This window comes from Dermacentor variabilis, chromosome 2, assembly GCF_050947875.1.
Source record: "Dermacentor variabilis isolate Ectoservices chromosome 2, ASM5094787v1, whole genome shotgun sequence".
NCBI classification, from domain to species: domain Eukaryota; kingdom Metazoa; phylum Arthropoda; class Arachnida; order Ixodida; family Ixodidae; genus Dermacentor; species Dermacentor variabilis.
In genome coordinates, this window is record NC_134569.1 from 56,395,726 (window position 1) to 56,414,891 (window position 19,166).

General features: G+C 44.8%; 1 protein-coding gene across 1 annotated transcript in view; it reads right to left on the reverse strand.

Annotated features, from left to right (window-relative positions):
* Positions 1–7,077, reverse strand: part of LOC142570844 (lachesin-like) — a 103,405-nt gene extending 96,328 nt beyond the window's left edge. The window contains exons 1-2 of the mRNA XM_075679158.1: positions 6,500–7,077; positions 4,270–4,353 (exon numbers count right to left, since the gene is read on the reverse strand). Of these exons, the coding sequence (XP_075535273.1) occupies positions 4,270–4,353; positions 6,500–6,629 (214 nt within the window). The 5' untranslated portion in view covers positions 6,630–7,077. The remainder of the gene's footprint in view (positions 1–4,269; positions 4,354–6,499) is intronic.
* Positions 7,078–19,166: the final 12,089 nt, after the last annotated feature.

The window sequence follows — 19,166 nt, forward strand, 5'->3', positions numbered from 1 at the left end:
TCTGGCGTTCCTCCATCCGCGTGCAGTAGATACGGCCATATAGTGGAAGCGCCAGACAGTCTCCGCCACAGATCAGTCAAAATAACCGACGATCTAGGCAACAGCACCGGTTTTCCACCGCGGTGCTCAACGCAACAACACACGAGACATTGAAAGATCACACCCGTGGGCCTCGAGTTGTTTCTGTAATTTCAGCTGCTTTTCCCAGTGCACGGCAGTCTTTCTATTCTTTAGTAACGGTGTAGTCGGCAACGAATGAAACGTAATGACGCGAGCCAGTGTGACCTTGGGTATGTTCGGTGTCGTGATGCGCAGACAAGTGTTTTTTGTTTTTCGTTTTCTGGGCAAAGCAGACTTCAACGTGGGATGTACGAGGACACATGTGCTAGTAGCTTGTTGCTGATATTTTTGCTGTCATCGTATGCTTCACCTTGGTGCAGCACCTACAGTGAGTCACGCGCTCTGGCAATATCACGTTTCATTCGTCTGCGACTACTTTCAACGCCCGTTTTGGGCTCGGAACACACGTAAAACGCATTAACGCCTGCTTGTTCTATTGCGGCGGGGGTGTGGGCTGCTGGTTGTTACAACCAGTGGTGCGCTAACTGGCCCCAGCACGTGTTCTTTAATCTTCAACTGAAGGCTTGTAGTTAACAAAGTGAGCGAATTAGCCGCTTCCCAAGGGTATCATTTGTAGCTGTTCTACGCGCCGACAGATGTCCACTTGGAAATATTTTATAAAATTGGCAAATACCATTGTACACGTTGTAGCCATGAGGTATTGTGTAAGTGTATTGTGTATTGTGTAAGTCATTATCCATCTCGTTCAGAAAGAATATCTGTAGCTTTTCCTTCTAACGTAATATTAGCCAATTTCAAACTTTTAGTAATAAATAACTTATATTACACACATATCAAAGGAGCATTCAGGTAGAGACAGCTTGTAGTTATTTCGACCAGCTAGGCGTCATTTAGGCGCTCAGCACAAGTTTACGGCGCAATTTGTGAGTATTGTGCAACATTGCTAGCCTCTTACTAAATGTAAGTCCATCCTAATAACTGAGGAGGCATTTAAACCCAAATAAATGTTGTAGGTGGTTTGCGTAACGAGGTCGAGTCCCAACTTTAGAGCCTTCAAATGTATGCCAGTGTTCGTCTATGCGAAGGCCGGTGCAAGCGCGCCGTCATAGTTTACTTCGCCACAGTGAGAGTTCTTGAGCGGAGAAGCCTACTTCTGCATTCTCCTTCGTTCGACCGGTGCTAGCCGCCACAACGGTAGTACACCTACGCGGGTGCGTATGACCAGGAATGTTATCATGGAGAATAAAAAGCATTGCCATCGATAAGCACTAAATAAATAAACAAAGGCTCATCAATCGCCGCAGAGCAAAAGCTATCTAGATTATAGAACTAGGGTTGAAGTATTTTCATTGTCTAAGAAATCGGGCGTCTCCCTACCTTTCCTTCCTACCTCCCTACCTTTCCTTCACACCCACCCACCCACCCACCCACCCACCCACCCACCCACCCACCCACCCACCCACCCACCCACACACACACACACACACACACACACACACACACACACACACACACACACACACACACACACACACACACACACACACACACACACACACACACACACACACACACACACACACACACACACACACACACACACACACACACACACACACACACACACACACACACACACACACACACACACACACACACACACACACACACACACACACACACACACACACACACACACACACACACACACACACACACACACACACACACACACACACACACACACACACACGCAAACACACACACACACACACACACACACACGCAAACACACACACACACACACACACACACACACACACACACACACACACACACACACACACACACACACACACACACACACACACACACACACACACACGTCATGTTCCTTCCTCGGAACTCGTAGTTTTCTAAGCCGCGTGCCAGATGCTGAACATATCATTAGCTTACGCTAATGATATGTTTAGCATCTCGATTAGCTGAAATGTTCTCTTACAAACAATTCTAAAGCAAGTACTTTTTGTGAATACGCGCCCTTATATTCTACCTTCTCCGGCGTCGCCAAATTCAAGCGCTGCTCTTGCATCGCCTGATGCCGGCGGACTACCCCCGCTGTCTTCACAGGCCCCGCCGTTGTGTCCTTCTGTTGCATATCGCTGAAGCCGGAATATGTTTTTGTACGTATAAAGAACTCTTCATGCAGCTCGCGCTCTATGAAAAATTATTGAGGCGAGGAGTCATGAAGAGCTCCACACTAAAGGTAAGAAAACATTACGTGAAAATTTACCTTTTTAACTTCAAATTCTGCTCGCGCAATTTATTTCAATGAAGCATAAATACCAGTACTACGTGCGTGCAAGGCTTTGTTATCCGACAAAACCAAAAGTTTGCTTTTTTTTTTTATAATGCACATCAATCAAGTTGGTGGGTTCGTAGCATGCACATTGTTTCATTGTGACTTTATAGGGTGGTTTTGACGCAGACTGAGCATGTGACAGATATGCATTCATTTCGGCACTGGTTATTGCCATGATAGTGTTGGTTCGTGAAATTTGTTGTGTTCAGATATTGGTTGCACGAGCTACCTAAATTCAATATGTAATATCAGTGTGCATTAACGTTACCTAACGCCTTCGTTAGTGGCAGACCACAGTAACAGCCTCTTGTTGCTGACAGCAGCTAGATAACATACATAGATAACATAGCTAGATAATATGACTTGCGAGATTTACCACCGCGAAACTATCATCTTTACAATTTCTTGCTTATGTTCACAATCATATTTCCTTAAAGCTAGCGTTAGCTGAGCAATAAGGGACGCTGTCATGAGCCGTCATAAGTTAAGCTTTGCTGTATTTTTTAGCTAGTTAGCTTTATGATACAGCTCTATCCTACTCTGGCAGAACTGCATTGAATCCGCCGCCTAACTATTGTCGCCTCTGTAATATGCACAATAAACACACTCTCTATATTGAAAACTAAACATGGCTTGTCAAACAAGTTCTACCACAGTCACATCCAAAAGATCTATAACTTATTCTTTCTACGTACTTCGCTAAATCATTCTTAAAACCTTGCATACTCCGATCTCCGATCTACTATTTCTTTCATTCTCATTTACGTGTTAGCGTGGTATTAAGCAAGAAATTCATTCAGCGATAAAACCGTGTCAATAGAGTTACTAAAGCTTCATTATTTCTTTTCTTTATTTCTTTTTTCTACACGTCTCACGCAAGCATCACGAACCATTCCGTAGTGTATTGACCATCTTAATTTGTTATTCCACGTTCATCATCACACTCTATTCCTCTAGCAACCAGTGCCAGATATATGGTCGATTTGCGCGGGAAAATCTGACCTTGTTACTTATACGTTTCCAGTCCACCTCTTTCAACGACGACGTATAATCTTGCGCAGCATTTAGGTACCATCTATATACTCAACTTCCCAAAAGCAGCTGCGGTTGACGTTCTCAAGAATCTGGTCAGGATCGTTCCAAGAAAGAAATAACGCAAATTCACGCCATTGCAGTCCAACAGTTTTAAACCATAGGCCGAATTCACAGAGCTTCTCGCTCGTAGGAGGTAGCTGCTATTGTCCCCTAAGTTTACCACCACCACCACTTCCGATAATCATATATTTGGCTATTACGATTTGCCGGCCCTTGCTTGTACGAACCGTTATAACTTACAAACTGTTTTATGAAAACGGACCCGTGCGCGCTTGGACGGCACTACTTATTGAGCGCCTTCGCAAGTTTCACCTATTCCGAGAAGGCTGTGTTAGCATTTCCTTTTACCCCATTATACCTTAATGGTGTTCAGCGTTGAGTCATAAATGGCGTAACTATATACAGCGGTTTGACTATGTTCTCATCACCTAGAACACATAGATGTAGAGGCTGACAAGAACCATTTTCGTTTTCTCGTGGCTTTTCTTTCAGTGTTTGCGGGTGTTCTGAAATTGGAACGTGGCACTCACGAAAGAACCGATTCTCGAGTGCCCAGGTTTGATGTCACTGTATTTTCTGTCATTCTTGCGCAAGATTATTTGTAGTGTTTTGCGCACAATTATCACGAGATAAAAAAAAGTAGCCAGCGCTGCCTGCAGGTGCCAACATCTCCTTGAACACAGACAATTAGGATAAATGAATAGATAAAACATCCACGCCACGCTACTCACCTTTGGAAGTGCTGTAAAGCGAAGCGAAGTAGCTGTTTTCTTTCGCAAAGACTCGGCCAAAGTGATGCATGGCACTCTTGTTACCTACGAATAGCAAGAAAGAAAAAGAAAACGAGACAAAATAAGAAAAGAAAGAAAAAAGGCCAGCTGAACGTTCCCGAACGAGAATTATCCAATATATTCGTAGCGTTATATTCGGCGTCGCCTTGCTTCTGCTGCTGTTTTTACACGTGTTGCGAGAAGAATGCTTGCGTATGTGTATAGAATTACAGACAACGTATATATATATATACGTTGTCTGTAATTCTATACACATACGCAAGCATTCTTCTCGCAACACGTGTAAAAACAGCAGCAGAAGCAAGGCGACGCCGAATATAACGCTACGAATATATATATATATATATATATATATATATATATATATATATATATATATATATATATATATATATATATATATATATATATATATATATATATTCACGTAGACACTCGTATTTTGCATTCCACATTCCATACGTGCAAAGGGTTCTCTTTCGCTCGTGTATGAGTCTTCTACTTCTTCCTCGTGGTTCCTCTTGTTCGTGTACGGTGACCCCAGTATATTGCGCACGGGTCTATGGGTGCTCAAGTACGACACGTATTTTTGTGTTTTCACGTATACGCGCATGTGATCGATGAGTCCTCGTTGTCTTTTAGAAGGCACGCAGTCGTCCGTAAAGGGTGTCAGACTGACGCGCGGACTGTATAGCACCGATGCGCATAATGTTTGCGCGGACAATGAATCGTTATTACGATACACATGCCGGTCGTCGTCGAGGGCGCAGACAATTAGCTTCAACTGAGCATTCTCCTCCTGCACCGGGGAAGAATTCAATAACGGGCCACAGTCGGCCCGGTATTGCACTTTTTCTGAGGTCGGCCCACATTTTTTTTTTCTTTGCCACGGACAGACGGAAAGAAATTTTTTGGACCTACACCCTTAATAATGCTTCGCATTGAAAAATCATAGGCGGGAGCTCGGGAAATTTATACATAACCTAACCTTGAATCACAACGATACTTCGCTCGCAGGAAGATGGTTACAGCTTCAAAGCTTACACGAAACGATAGTTGGCTTAAGTAATTCAGCAAGTATTTTTCACACCCATATTAAAAGAAAGTGATGCTAATTGCTAGAGACACCCCACTTTATTCTGATAATTCACATCAATCGTTGGCATAGTAATAAGGAGATCCTTAGATTATGATGCTTAATTATATTGGAACCATACGCCACAGAAACGGGCATTGTTCCACCGAACGGAGAAGACGCCTTACTCGAACGTAAAGGCAGCGCGCTTGTTCAAGCTGTACCAAGACTTAGCTTGGTGTTCCCTTACGTGAACAGTCTGATCGGACAGCTCTTGACTTACGGCATCGTCGACAAATCGCGCCGGGACGCCCTGGTTCAAGGATGACTGGGTGGAACGGCGTGCCAGGGCTCCCAGGTGTTCATCGGTTCGGTTGTTTTGAGGATGCCTTAATAATCACACCTGTGGTAGAAAGGCACCAGGAGAACGTGGCCCAAGGATGTAGCCCGGTGTTATGACTGATGCTTCTATGTTTCGCATGTCTGCATTGTCATATATAGCGCATTAGTTTTTATATTTACTCAAAACGCTGCGCCAGTTGTTTTAGCTTTCTTTGCGTTAATGTGTTTTCACATTACCGTCATAAGCAGCATTTGCATGGCGTACCGAGCACATTCCGAGACTGCTCTTCGTTGACGGCACAGGGTCGCAATTGCGAATATCAGCGGAAGCATGAACTGTATGCTGATATTGAGTCACGTGCTAGTACAACATATATAATTTGTTTAATTATATCACTGCTATAGTACGAAATCCAGCAGGCATAGCTTTATTTCTTTCGTTCTTTGTTTGTGTATTTTGCCACCCACCAGGAATGCTTGGTCACGATTCCGCTAACGCAAGATATGCATTTTGAGCCCGTAAGCTTGCCTTTTCCAGTAAAATGTTGCTGATTTCCTGAGGATCAAGTTAGTGTGTGAAGAAACTGTCCACGTAGAAAAAAACTAGATTAAATTTCAGTCCACATGCGACCGTGATGCCAAAGCCTCAGCGTGGCGTCATTTTACGAGTTGCCTAGCATGAAACAGTTCTTAATTAATTGACCTTCGCAAACTAAAATACAAACGGATTGCACCGACTAAGGAGAAGCTCACCTCCAGAAGTCCAGGCCGCGTTGACCAGTCCCACACTGACCAGGCATCGCGCGTGCCACCACAGGCACCACCAGAGCCCCAGCGAGGCCGTCCACGATGCCGGAGGCGTTAAAGTCATGCCTCCAAACATCTGTTCTCTCTCGTCTTTAAAGTTGTCTTGCGTTCTTAGATCACACACACGGCAAACATAAATCCACACTGCTTGGCTGTAAAGCAGAAGTGCGTGCGGGTGAGAACGAGCTCACCAAAGGCCGAGATACGAGAGTGCGCGAGAACGAGTCACAGCCGGCAATCACGTGGCACGGCGCTTCTCACGAGAGCGGAGAGGCAACGCTGGGCCATGACCGCGGCCCGCACAGCGCGCCGATATCGCATGCCCATTCCGGAACAGTAACAGGAGCAGCAGCAGCAGCAGCTGGGCGAAGCTGGAGAAACAGAACGAAGCGTGGAAGAGCGGAGGAGAACGCCACAGCTGAGACGCGGCAGAGGAGCAGAAGCGAGAGACCGCGTGTCTATGTGCGGGCTGAACGCCTCTTCCGGCGCCGCAGCAGCAGCAGCAGCACGCGTGCGCCGCCTAACTTCCCAGGAGCCTTTGTGTTGACAACGTCGCGGGCCCTCGTGGAAGCGAGATCGCGGGGATGGTTCAGAAGAGAAGGGGGCGAACCCGCGGGCTTCTCTGGGCATGCGCGCGCGCGGAGCGCCGCCACCGCCGCTGGCGATGGCTTCGGCGCGGGAAAGGGGAGAGAAGAGTGGAGGCGAGAGTGGAAGGGTCGTTGCTGAGCCTCTTCGAAGCTTGCGGGACTTGTCTTCGGGACGATCGCCGGCCGCGGACTCGGGCGATTTGCGGAAAACGACGTGTCGCGGCGCGGGCACGCAGCTGCGGCGAGGCTCGGTTCCTGCCTTCGAAATAATTACTTTGCATGCGTCGAATTCCTCGCTAAATTTTCAAACGACAAAGAAACGTTCGTACAATTGCAAGAAATTAAAGATTTATTACGGAGGTAATCACGGAAAGCACCTTTGCTTCCTCTTGCTCGCGAAATCTCGCGTCTCGGGACGAGTGAAACACTCATTTACGTTTGCCGCGTCATAACAGTCCTATGCATTTGTTTCGACTCCCGAACCAACCCTTAGCGAGAGGCCCTTATGCCATGGGTGCTAGACAAATGTAGCTGTTTTATTGTAGATTTCTGTTTTCTAAGCTGCAGGGAGGCACCTGCTTTTGCGATGTTTCGTGGCAACACACTGGGAGCGTGAGGAAGCGCTGCATTGATGACAACGAAGTCAACTAACCGAGTTGGGCAACACCACCAGAGTAAGCATCGGACGGAAGACCTTCGAAACCTGGCACGAATCGCTGTGACCGTGCCACATAGTGTAGACTGGGACTACCACGAACCCCGTGCTCCTTCCACGCTGCATTGCCTTCATTTTCATTCTTCCTGCTTCGCTCATCAGGCTCAACTTCCGCAGTCACCTCGTTTGGTCAAGAAATCAAACAGACCACCTTTCTTTTTTGCCTGCTTCGTGTGGTAATTAGTTTGCCGACAAAGAACGAAGGAGTTAATGCCCTGCAGCACATTGCATCTACAATGATGAGGTTTATCGTTCTTCGAGTGACTGAGATGAGCGAAAAATGCCAAAGTGCTTTTCAGAACGGCGTCAACCGAAAATCACGCATCTGTTGCGAAATATAAGCCGAGAACAAAGAAGTCTGGAGCGCGAATTTATTTTAGATGTCATGAGAACGAAAACATCAGGTAACAGAATAATGCCTCAGAAAGCTGGTAGAGTGGAAATACATGCATTCGTTGAATCGGCACGAAAGATGACGGCAACACGAAAGGAGAAGCACGCAGGACGAGCGCTGTTTAACAACTGAAGTTCATTAAGAACAGAGCACAAAAGGAAGATGCCATTTTTGTGCGCACGTCGCCAAGTGACCTGAGAGCGATCACCAAACATTTGAGTCTCACAATTTAACAAATAGACGGTTTTGATACCCAGTCATCATGTACCTCTTGTACGTGACAGGCTTGTACAATTTCGCGAGCTTTTTTGTCTCTGTGCTTGACGGTGGCCTTTGTATGATCGAATAGCTTGCTACTATAAATGCTTCCCAACGTGAGAATGTGCTGAGAGATGGAAGGCAGGCGTTTCCTCTACGGTATTGTTGTGCTGACGCAGACGCCCGTTCGCGCAGTTAGTGGGCCCAATTTAGGCCTTCCCGCAAGATAGTAGGATCTAGCAAACGATGCCGGCGGCACAGACGACACTAAGGTTTCGATGCTTTACAGAGAGAATAGCATTAGTTATCCTAACTGCCTTCCTCTCAATCGCGGCACAAACCTTTCCAAGATTTAGGTTAGAAGAAGAAACAACGCCCACGTTAAAGCTTTTGGCAATTTTCTTGAAGCGATGAGATAGCCCGTGAACAATGTACACAGCTGCAACTTTGCTGCGGTTTGTCTTTTCCACAATTACGTCAGTCTCCCTTTAAAGATGGGATATTATTTTTTGATAAGTATTTCTTACGGCAGTGCCAGCCGAAGAGCAGGATAACCGGCGTCTTTCAGGCGACCAAACTGGCCCTGAAAACTATCGTAAGCTCTGGGGGCGCAAGACTTCGTGAGGGAGGAATCTAGATAATTTAGAGCAATAGCGTTCCTTACAATCTTGGAATGACTGGACGAATGACTTAAAAGTTATCTTTTAGTCTATATGAGCCAAGGACAACCACAGATTTCCAGGTTGAAAAAATAAACGCAAATCTAGACACTGCGAAGAATTTTCTTCGCGCAATTCACACGTGAAATTTATAAACCGAGAGTACCTCCTTTGAATATCTCCAGTAGGTTAACATGGTAAAAAAAGGGCGGAATACCTCGTAAGCAGAACCAAATGTCACATAGCGAAAAATGTTAACCACAAGGTCGAGTACTTCACACTCTACCAACCGATTTACAACAAGAAAATATATATCACTTAATATCGGTGCCCCTCTAGAACCACTACAGAGTCCAAATTCCTGAATTTACTAGAGCTCACCTTCTCATGACGCAAAATTCAACCTTTAGAGCTCAGGAGCTCTAAAAAAGGCTTCAACAATTACTAAGCAACTGTCTATAAAGGCAGCCTATGCATTGTGTTCAGGGGTACACTCCTTTACAGACCTTATCAAGTGGTCATTTGGGAGAGAATATAATAAATATTCTACATCTAGATTGATAACGTTACAAGGACTTGGGTTATCAGTACGTGAAAAGTCGACAATATCACCAGAACTTGACACACAAAAATTATATTTAACATCTAGAGACGAAGATGCCTCAACAGGTAACTGAACACATGTTATTGCTAAGCGTGGCGTTCAGAGACAATGCAAAGTAAACGAACATCGACAAAAAAAAAACACGAAGCGTGTCCTTCCGCGCTTTTCCAACTGCCAAGACAACCTCATTTTCAGGCCACACTCAAGCAAAAGGGCCACAGCCTGCTTGAGCCAGGTGAGTGCACCTCAAGGGAAACGAGAATGAGTCTTTTTCAGCAACTCTCATAGCCTTCTCACAAAATGCCTTATCCGTAAGTACAACTAAATATAGCTTCATTAACACCATGAGCCCTAACTTATTTTTCACGCACACATAAAAAAAAAGAAAAGAAAGAATACAAATTGATTAACGGACTCAGGCTGCCAGATGGTCTAGGCGTACACCTATGTCAAGAAATGAATGATACAAGTTACCTCTTGCATGAAGTCTGTTCAGCTTCCGGATCCCGGTGTGAGGTAAGCCGAGTCAAGGCTGGAGTGTCTTGGAATTGTAAGGCATGAAGCCACGGTGGCAGACCCGACCATGTCGTCATCTTTACCTATATTAAACTACTTTACTTGAAAAAAGAAAGTAGCGGATACAGTTATAGAGGAGCAAACACCCCGCCCCCTTTCGTTTCGGTCATTTCAAGAGGAAAAAGAAGCTGAGGATTGTCCGACTTTCAGATCGTTACGTGAATGCACTTGCGGTAAAGAGCAATGTTTCGCACGTTCAAGTGAGGGCTGCGGAGCACAGAACAACGACTAAATATTATCGACGCAAGCTTGGTGCGACGCAAGCTTGGTGCGAAATATTTTATTCGACAAAGCAACAAAGCTCAATCTTTGTGCTACATGGGCGTTCCGATAACCAACCGCCGATGTTTTACGTACTGAGGAAGCGTCTGCTGCGCAGACGTGCCCAGTACGGCGCGCGCATAAGCGCTTCCAAGTAACCGAAAAAATAGGTTTGTTAAAAAAAAAAGCACTTCGCGGGATTTTTTTTTCTTTCTTTTTCAGCTTCTGCAGGCAGGAAGCGTCTGAAATTGGGAATCCCTAGCTCCGTACTGTATGAGGCATCACCGGTTTTGATGGGAACATAACGTGTTATATTGGGTTATTAAGAACGTTCACACTCAATAAGCGGTCGTTTACAAGAACGAGTGCTAGCCGATGCTCACAACGAAACAGGGGGAAACAAAGCGCGTTTCAGTTCAAGTCAATTCAATTCCTTGACACCAAGTTTACTATTACAAGCAAAAATACAGCAATCGAATCTGGATTCCCAGTTGTTGGGTATAGTTGGGATCCAATGAAGAAATGTCACTATATTAAAGCGGTGAAATACATAGCCTAACTAAAAGCAGTCAAGAAAAATGCGTACAGCTTATATAAGAAAGCGTTATTGACAGGAGCGTTTCACTTACTAAAGAGCTTCTCCAAATCTGATCCGAAAATCCCGAACAATATAGGTTCACGAAAATTTGGGAAACGATCTACGCTGACTCAGCAGAATGCTCTCCTAGATACATCAAAACTTCCCGCTGAATTTTTGGTCATGGGCGTCGTCGTGAGCATACTAAGCTACATATACTTAGTGCATAACTTCTCTGCTAGTGGCACTATGCAATATTTATCCACGCTAATATGATCATTTTGCATAGTGCCTGGGTAAGCGAGGATTATGGACTATTAAGAAGAATTATCAGGCTATTTTAAACCATATCAGCGAATATCGACTTTCATCAGTCCATTCACTTTATAATTCTTGTAGCAGCGAGTACGTTTGAATGCAAACTGTCTCGTAGTCGAATACGCAGCGTCGCTGATCCGACGAAGCATGTTAAGCGTTGCACTCCGTACAATCATACAGAATGTTGAATACAAGTTATGATCACATACTCACAAGAATCGGTGTTCAGTCGTAGCATAACAAGGCGCACCTGTGGGGATTGCGCACATGCATGCGTCAATAACCTACAGACGATAATGTCATTGTTTGTATGGGAATGGCTGAGAGCCCGGTGTGCGACTCCTGCGGGCGCGAGGAAACCATTGAGCACCCATTGTGTACCTGCCCTCACTACGATGTGCAACGCCTCTCTCTGAGGGCAACTTTAAACCAACTGGACTCATTACCGTACTCTGAGTCAAAGATACTCGAACCGCGGCCACACCTGTCACTGGCACGACTAGTGATTCGCGCACTAGTACAATAATTGAAGTGCACCGGCTTAAGAGTCCGTTTACAGTGTTCCTGTGCATCCTCCCACACGCACTCAGTGCTTACTGTCTCCCTTTTTCCTGTTTCTATTCGCCTTTCGCCCACCCCCAGTGTAGGATAGCAAACCGGGTGCTCGTATGGTTGACCTCCCTGCCTTTCCTGTCCTTACTCTCTCTCTCTCTCTCTCTCTGTCTTGTGAGAAAATGAAGAATATGCTGACGAGAAATGCATAAAGAGCAGAATAAGGACGAGTAATGATGAGATCTTGTGATGATTCCATAAGCATATCTGTGAATACGTAACATTGCTTTATAGATGACTATCGATGGACATCATCTGAGTGTCAGGGCAGCATTGTTCTTCCCGGTAGTAGGCTGAACGGAAGTTTGGAAGCTGCATACATGTGCGAAAAATGTTTCGGTATCCTCTCAATCATGATGCGGTGACTATCCTAGAATATAGATTGCACTGCGTGCGATAGGGCCCGCGTGCTTGTGCCACTGCGACTTGCGTTAGTGCGTGTAGTGTTTGTTGTCTTTTTGCTTTCCTTTCTTTTTCATTTCTTGTATAGTGTATTTGAGATAATCGAATAGCCGGCTGTGAAGAGGTCAACCACCATAATTGTTTTTTCGTTTCTTTGTTCGTTTCACTAAATAACAAAGGCTTGCACTCTCAGATCTACGAGCTTCACTGCTTAAACACTTGGGTTTTGTGCCGGGAAGGACATTTCTCAAATGTAGCCACCTCCTTTGATGTGTGTGCTTTGGCTTAGGACGCTGCTTTCGTGCCCGCTCCTAACCTACATTGCCAAACACACGCGAGGTTAGCGCAGAATCCCGGAACTCCCGGAGTTCCTGTAACATTAACCGACCCAGGCACAAGTTCATCGCATCGGAGTGCGTGTCTCTTATTCTAGGCGCTGTACTCATGCAGACGAGCGCAGGAAAGAAGGAGAAACAAGAGGAACAGCCAGAGGACCAGAAAGGGTGCCTTACAGAACACAAAACGAAAGAAAGAAAGAAAGAAAGGAAGAAAGAAAGAAAGAAAGAAAGAAAGAAAGAAAGAAAGAAAGAAAGAAAGAAAGAAAGAAAGAAAGAAGACGGACGGACGGACGGACGGACAGACAGACAGACAGACAGACAGACAGACAGACAGACAGACAGACAGACAGACAGACAGACAGACAGACAGACAAAGGAAAGAAAGTGAAATAACGAAAGATGATGAAAAACGGATGAAACGAGCAAATCTCTGCGAGATCCCCTGCAAGTCGCCGGGAGGTGATTTTACAAATGAGCTTTTGAGGGCCCCACGTTTTTGCTCCGCCAGCCGCTACGGACCTAGTCGGCCGGAACCACACTTCGCGCCAGAGCAGGAGCAGGAAGTGCGCTCCGCTTGAAACAGTGGCGCGCGCGAGCGCACCACTTCGGATGCCAGAGAATCTCCTTAACGGTCCTTATTTGACTGGTCCGTTTTATTTTGATGTTTCTTGCGGCGATGTGCCGAGTAAGCGAAGCAGAGGAAGTGCGTCGTTAGGGAATGAAAGACGCGGTTGGCGCGGTCGAGTGTCTTGCACGGCACTCGCTTGAGCTTAACCCCGAAGACAAGGTGACACGATGGCAGAGAAAAAGGGCTTACTCGTCGGTAGGAAGGGATTACGGTCGTAACTTTTGAAATGCGACGGTGAGGAGACATGTAATTTAATGAGCGATTGTGTCTTGAATGCACACGCTACCTGCGTACAGTGTGTAACTCTCAGTATAATATACATTTCTTCTCTTTCTAGAAAGAACTGGCCACGTGTCCTAAGTACTTAAATTAGGTGGCGAGAGATTTCCATAGCGTGCGACATGCGTGTAAGATAATTTAGAAAACCCTTTCCTCGTAAGCCAGAAAACAAAGCAGACTGAAACGCGAAGCAAGCAAGAACAAACGACCAAATAACTCTATCGTGTTCTCCGTCATGTCTACTCTATTCAGCGACTCACGATTAAGGTACGAGGCAGGGCGAATTCGGTTCAGAAACATCTTGTGTTCAAAATTGTTTACAGAGCATCTAAGCCTGTTGCAGGGTCACCCATATTTTTCTTTTTTAACTAAGCACTGCATCTGTCTTTACATTTAATGAGATACCATTCTAGGACTGCGACGTGTAAACTCTGAGCGAGGGTTACGTTGTGGTCACGACGATTTCGCGAAAGACACTTGAACAAATGAAAAAAAAAAAGAACAACGTGTTCGTGCTACTATAGGATTCGAACAGATTTTCTCGGTGTAAGAAAACTAGCGCAATAATCCTTTGCAGCTAAGACGCACGCGTGGTGCCCGTGGTAGCAGCACTTTGTGTCGGAATTGTGGGCACTGTCCGTTACCGTTGGATGGATGTATTCGACTGTGGTGCAGCTCCTACAATAAAAATAATATTTGATGCGAAAGCGTCAAATGGCTCATTGAGCGAAAAAGCCGGCGTCTGTCGTTGGCTGCGATGCCGCGTCTCAAGCGCGCCTCGACAGAGCAGAGCGGGCGAAATGGGGCATCTGCTGCAGCGTTGGCGCGCTACGGATTAGGTGAGGGGAGAGGGCATCGCCGCGACGCCACGTCACCCTCGCTCTCGCTCTCGGAAGCATGTCGTATCCGCGTGTTCCTCGTCCGCGAAAGCTCTCTACTGTGTTCAAACTGCCGCCTCGGTATGGCCAAATCAATACGTGCCAAGCGCCTCAATGCGCTCGCTTGCCTGCGAAGAGTTCACCACTCGAAGGAGCGCTCAGCGGCGTTCAAGTGAACATTAATGCTTTGGGATTCACAACTCGTAAGAAGTGTTTAAGTGTTCTCGGAGTTTCTTTTCTTACTGTGCGGAAAAGCGTCAATTGACGGTGAGATGGAGCAAGAATAAGTGTGGCAGTGAAGAAAAATAAATCAAAAGAGAATAAAAATGATAAGGCAATCTCGTTGTTCTTTAAAGGTAGTCATCATAGGCAAGAAAATCACCGATGATCACCAGCCTGTGTCGATGAGGCATGTGAAAAGTTGCGAGTGTACTTGAACGCTATAGCGTGAAGTGTGTTTGAGCTATCAATCGCCTACCAAATTTTTTATTGCACCAGCTTATCATGAACTCTGTATAGAATGCGAACCGCTGCATTCCGATTGTCATGCGCGGTGACGATGAAAAAGCAAGGGCACTTAGCAATTGGAACGAATGAATAATGAAAGCATTTATTGGCCGAATTTCACCCAGAAAGTAAGCAAACGGTAAAATCAGTAGGGTCGAGCGAGAACGATCCGCGTTCGCCGAATGTAAAACACACGGCTCAAGCCGGGATGCTATTCTGGTCGCTGTCAAATCGCGCCATGATGACGTTTTCACCAATCAGAGAGGCCGTAGCTTCCCAGTGGGCCAAGCGGAGCTGACAAGATGGCGATATTCGACGATATGGCGGGATTTGACAACGTCGAGAAATGCACCGCCGGTCCGGTACCGATGCATGCGTCACTGTAGATTATAGAGCAGTGGATAGTCCTTGCATAAATTTGATATTGTACAATACTGTTCGCGTGGTGTATGTAATCTGTGGTTAAACACTCCTGTTTTGCTATGAAATCTGCAACAACGTTGCCGATGTTTCGGATACAGCAAGCGTGTCCTATACGAAGGAGACCGATGACCTGGTAACAACGATCATTCGATGAAAGCTGTTACAGCAAGAAAAAAAAAAAAGGAAGTGATCATACGCGTGGCGGCATTGTGTTACGATTGTTATTTCCATGCGCGTTAGATTGTCAAACAGAATACGAAGAGGCACTGGATTCACATAGAAAATTTCAAAGCACGCAACCGTATTGCAGTAGAAATCAGGTGAGGGTTGTGGCACCATCCCCTGATTGTCGATAGTACTATCGATAGCTGAGTCATCATCGCACCGTCGATAGTACTAACGATCGTGCACTATTGATAATGTAACTTCGCAAGACGTTCACACGTAAACACTGCAACTTAAACTTATCGACATTTCCTCGCTGCCATTTCCATTAACTGAGTGTTACTGTTTAGGGAAAAGGTACTGCGCAAGAAAAAAGAAAAAGAAAGAGGCAAGGGGCCACACGGGGTAGAAACATGAACAAGCGTAGACTTTCAACTGTGCTATATATATATATATATATATATATATATATATATATATATATATATATATATATATATATATATATATATATACTTTCAGTTGGAAGTTTATCAGTGACGGATGCCTGCGTTTTTGCGCTGTAACCCTTTTCTAAGCATTATGAACCAACTAGCCCAGCAAGAAGCTTTAAGGAGTGTTACTGGGGGTCCGTTATTTCAAACGTTCTTGTAATACCACTGGCAAAAAATTGCAAAACTATTGACAGTACTGTCAATAGCGAACTGGGGGTCATGCAAGTCGTAGTAGTATCGATAGTTTGAAACAATTATCGATATTATCGATAGTCGGTTCAAGTAAAGTTTCGCATCACTACGAGTTCAACCTCCAACTTCCTTCCTTTCTCTTCAGCATAGTATTGTTTAGTTGACGGAACATTACAGATGCTGCCATGATAACTGCACCAAATACGCACATGCATGCTCAAATAGTTAAGTACTAAAGACGCGATATTCAACGGGCTACTTACTCCTTTTATTCAACCATTTGGTTCTATTGGGGAATCATTTGCAACCACTACGTTGTGGTTATATATATACCCGAGATAGGGCTTCCCAGCACCATACGCGTAACCTTCTTCGAACGTTACAAAATTTGCTCGTGCATGGACAATGATGCAAACATAAGCTTGCATTTTCTCGAACCTACCGAGAAACAATTTTTAGTACTCTTGCTATCCCCTCTCCTTATTCTTTTTTATATATACAAGTTCTAAGCCCAAAAGTGTCCCTGAAGCTTTGTCGCTTTCTTTCTTTAAGACACGCAACGCGGGCAGTTCTTTCCGAAGCGGGAAGAAAAGTAACACACTGGCAAGTTACGAACGGCGGCTTAAAACAGCCCGAGAGACCGTACTTTTCAGCGCTTATGGGACACCACAATTGGCAGTTAGGGCGATAGGGAGCCTCGTAAAAAAGCCACTTTAGGAGAGGTCTGCCCTTTGCAGAGCCCTCAAGAGGCTCGTCCAAGCACGATGTTTCAGAGCCAGGGGGATGCTAGTCGTTTCACAGACATCAAAGTCTCTCTTTATCAATTTTATTTTGGACAAACAAGATGTCTTCGAAATGCAGTCAAGACTATATTTTGTGCGCTAATTAGTGGCTACAGTTAAACGTACCGCTTATTAAGAGTACTTAAATTAGAAAATTCGAAATGCCCTGGCTTTGTGATATTTTCTCCTGCATGGGCGTTATTGTACGGCGTTTTGCTCAGTTTCCATTACTGATGGCTGCATTCACACCAAGTAACACAGAAACGTTCAAGTTCGACATGTGCATAACTACTTCATTGATTACAGCTTGGCTCACGTTGATGTCATCGACCCCAATTTTATTCTACCTCACTTTATATTCTTCGTCATTCCTATGTAGGCTTGAAGTATAGGATGAATGCCTTGTGAGATGTTATGTGTTCTGAAAAAAAATTCTAAAGGGCAGAAAAACTAATGCGATAGTAATTATCATCCATTATCCTCTCCAACAAACCGGAATACACGGGGAATTTGTTTTCTTTAAGTCAAGCGAGAAGAAGAACTGCTGCGGTGGCTTGGTGGGTATGGCGTTAAGCTCCTCATCTCAAGGTCGCGGGATCGATTCCGACCTTGGCAGCAGCGCTTTGATGAGGGCGAAATGCAAAAACGCTCGTGCGCTTAGATTTAGGTGCACGATAATGAACCCCAGGGAATAAAAATTATTCCGAAGTCCCCCATTACGGCGTGGCTCATTATCAGGTCGTTGCTTTGGTACGTAAAACTCACAAAGTCTTTAAGGAAGACGAAAACGAGAAATATCATCATCCTGTATGAGAGAAAGGTTTCACTAACCACGGTAGTCTTCCAGGGCAACATTGTCTGGCCCAGTGGCTGTCGCATCTAGCACACGAGCTATTCAGTGATCTCTAACATAAAGTCAAGCTATTCGTTTTTGAAAAACGAGACCAAAGTGTTCCATAATATAAACACTCAATAATAATAATAATAATAATAATAATAATAATAATAATAATAATAATAATAATAATAATAATAATAATAATAATAATAATAATAATAATAATAATAATAATAATAATAATAATAATATGCGTGTGCACGTATGTCACCTGGTTTTCCTTTACTTTCTTTTTTTCTGCCTTCTGCGCCCTCCTCCAGTGTAGGGTACCAAACCAGGTGCAACCTGCTTAACCCTTGGCATCCCAGCAGTAGCAAATGTTGCAATAATATAAAATAACGCTGCGAATCTCGGGCGCGTCACCGAACTTTCAATTACAACTTTTGCTTTTCGCGGCACCTCAACGTTAGAAAATATACCTAATGCATCTCAGCATACCTGCCATCACAGCGGCGCAGCCAAAGTAGGAAAGGTGGCATTCTCCTTTGGGTACTTGACTAGGCATCTAATTGAACTTTGTTCCAACTTGACACTAAGTATTTTGGTTTATTTCATTGTGAAATGATTTGTATAAAGGAGCAATACACAAGGGTATTACACAAGCTTTGTTTTTACCCACACATTGTGTTGCGTCCAGATATGTTGCCGTCAGGAAAGCTGGGTTCCTGAGCTTCACAATTCGCATTGGGCAGCTACCTTTTGGTCGCGCCATATTACAAAATGCGTCGAGATGTATTAGTGCGTTTGGTTTTTAGCGTTTAGTGCAACGCAATATCAATATATATATATATATATATATATATATATATATATATATATATATATCGCCGTGAGACAGAAGAAGTCTGTCGCATTAGGCCGGCATCGATGAAGAGGAGGTAGAAGTTGCTCCTGCGCTGCTCGCCCTACTTGTAAATATTTGTAAATATGCATTTTTTGTGCAATACTTCTGGTGGAGGTGCGGGGTACGCTGCCTGTTCATCGACATCACCCAAGCGTGGAACTCCGAAGCGGTCGCCGCATTGTTCCGTCAGTGACGGCCACGGAAGCACCCACCGCACCAGAA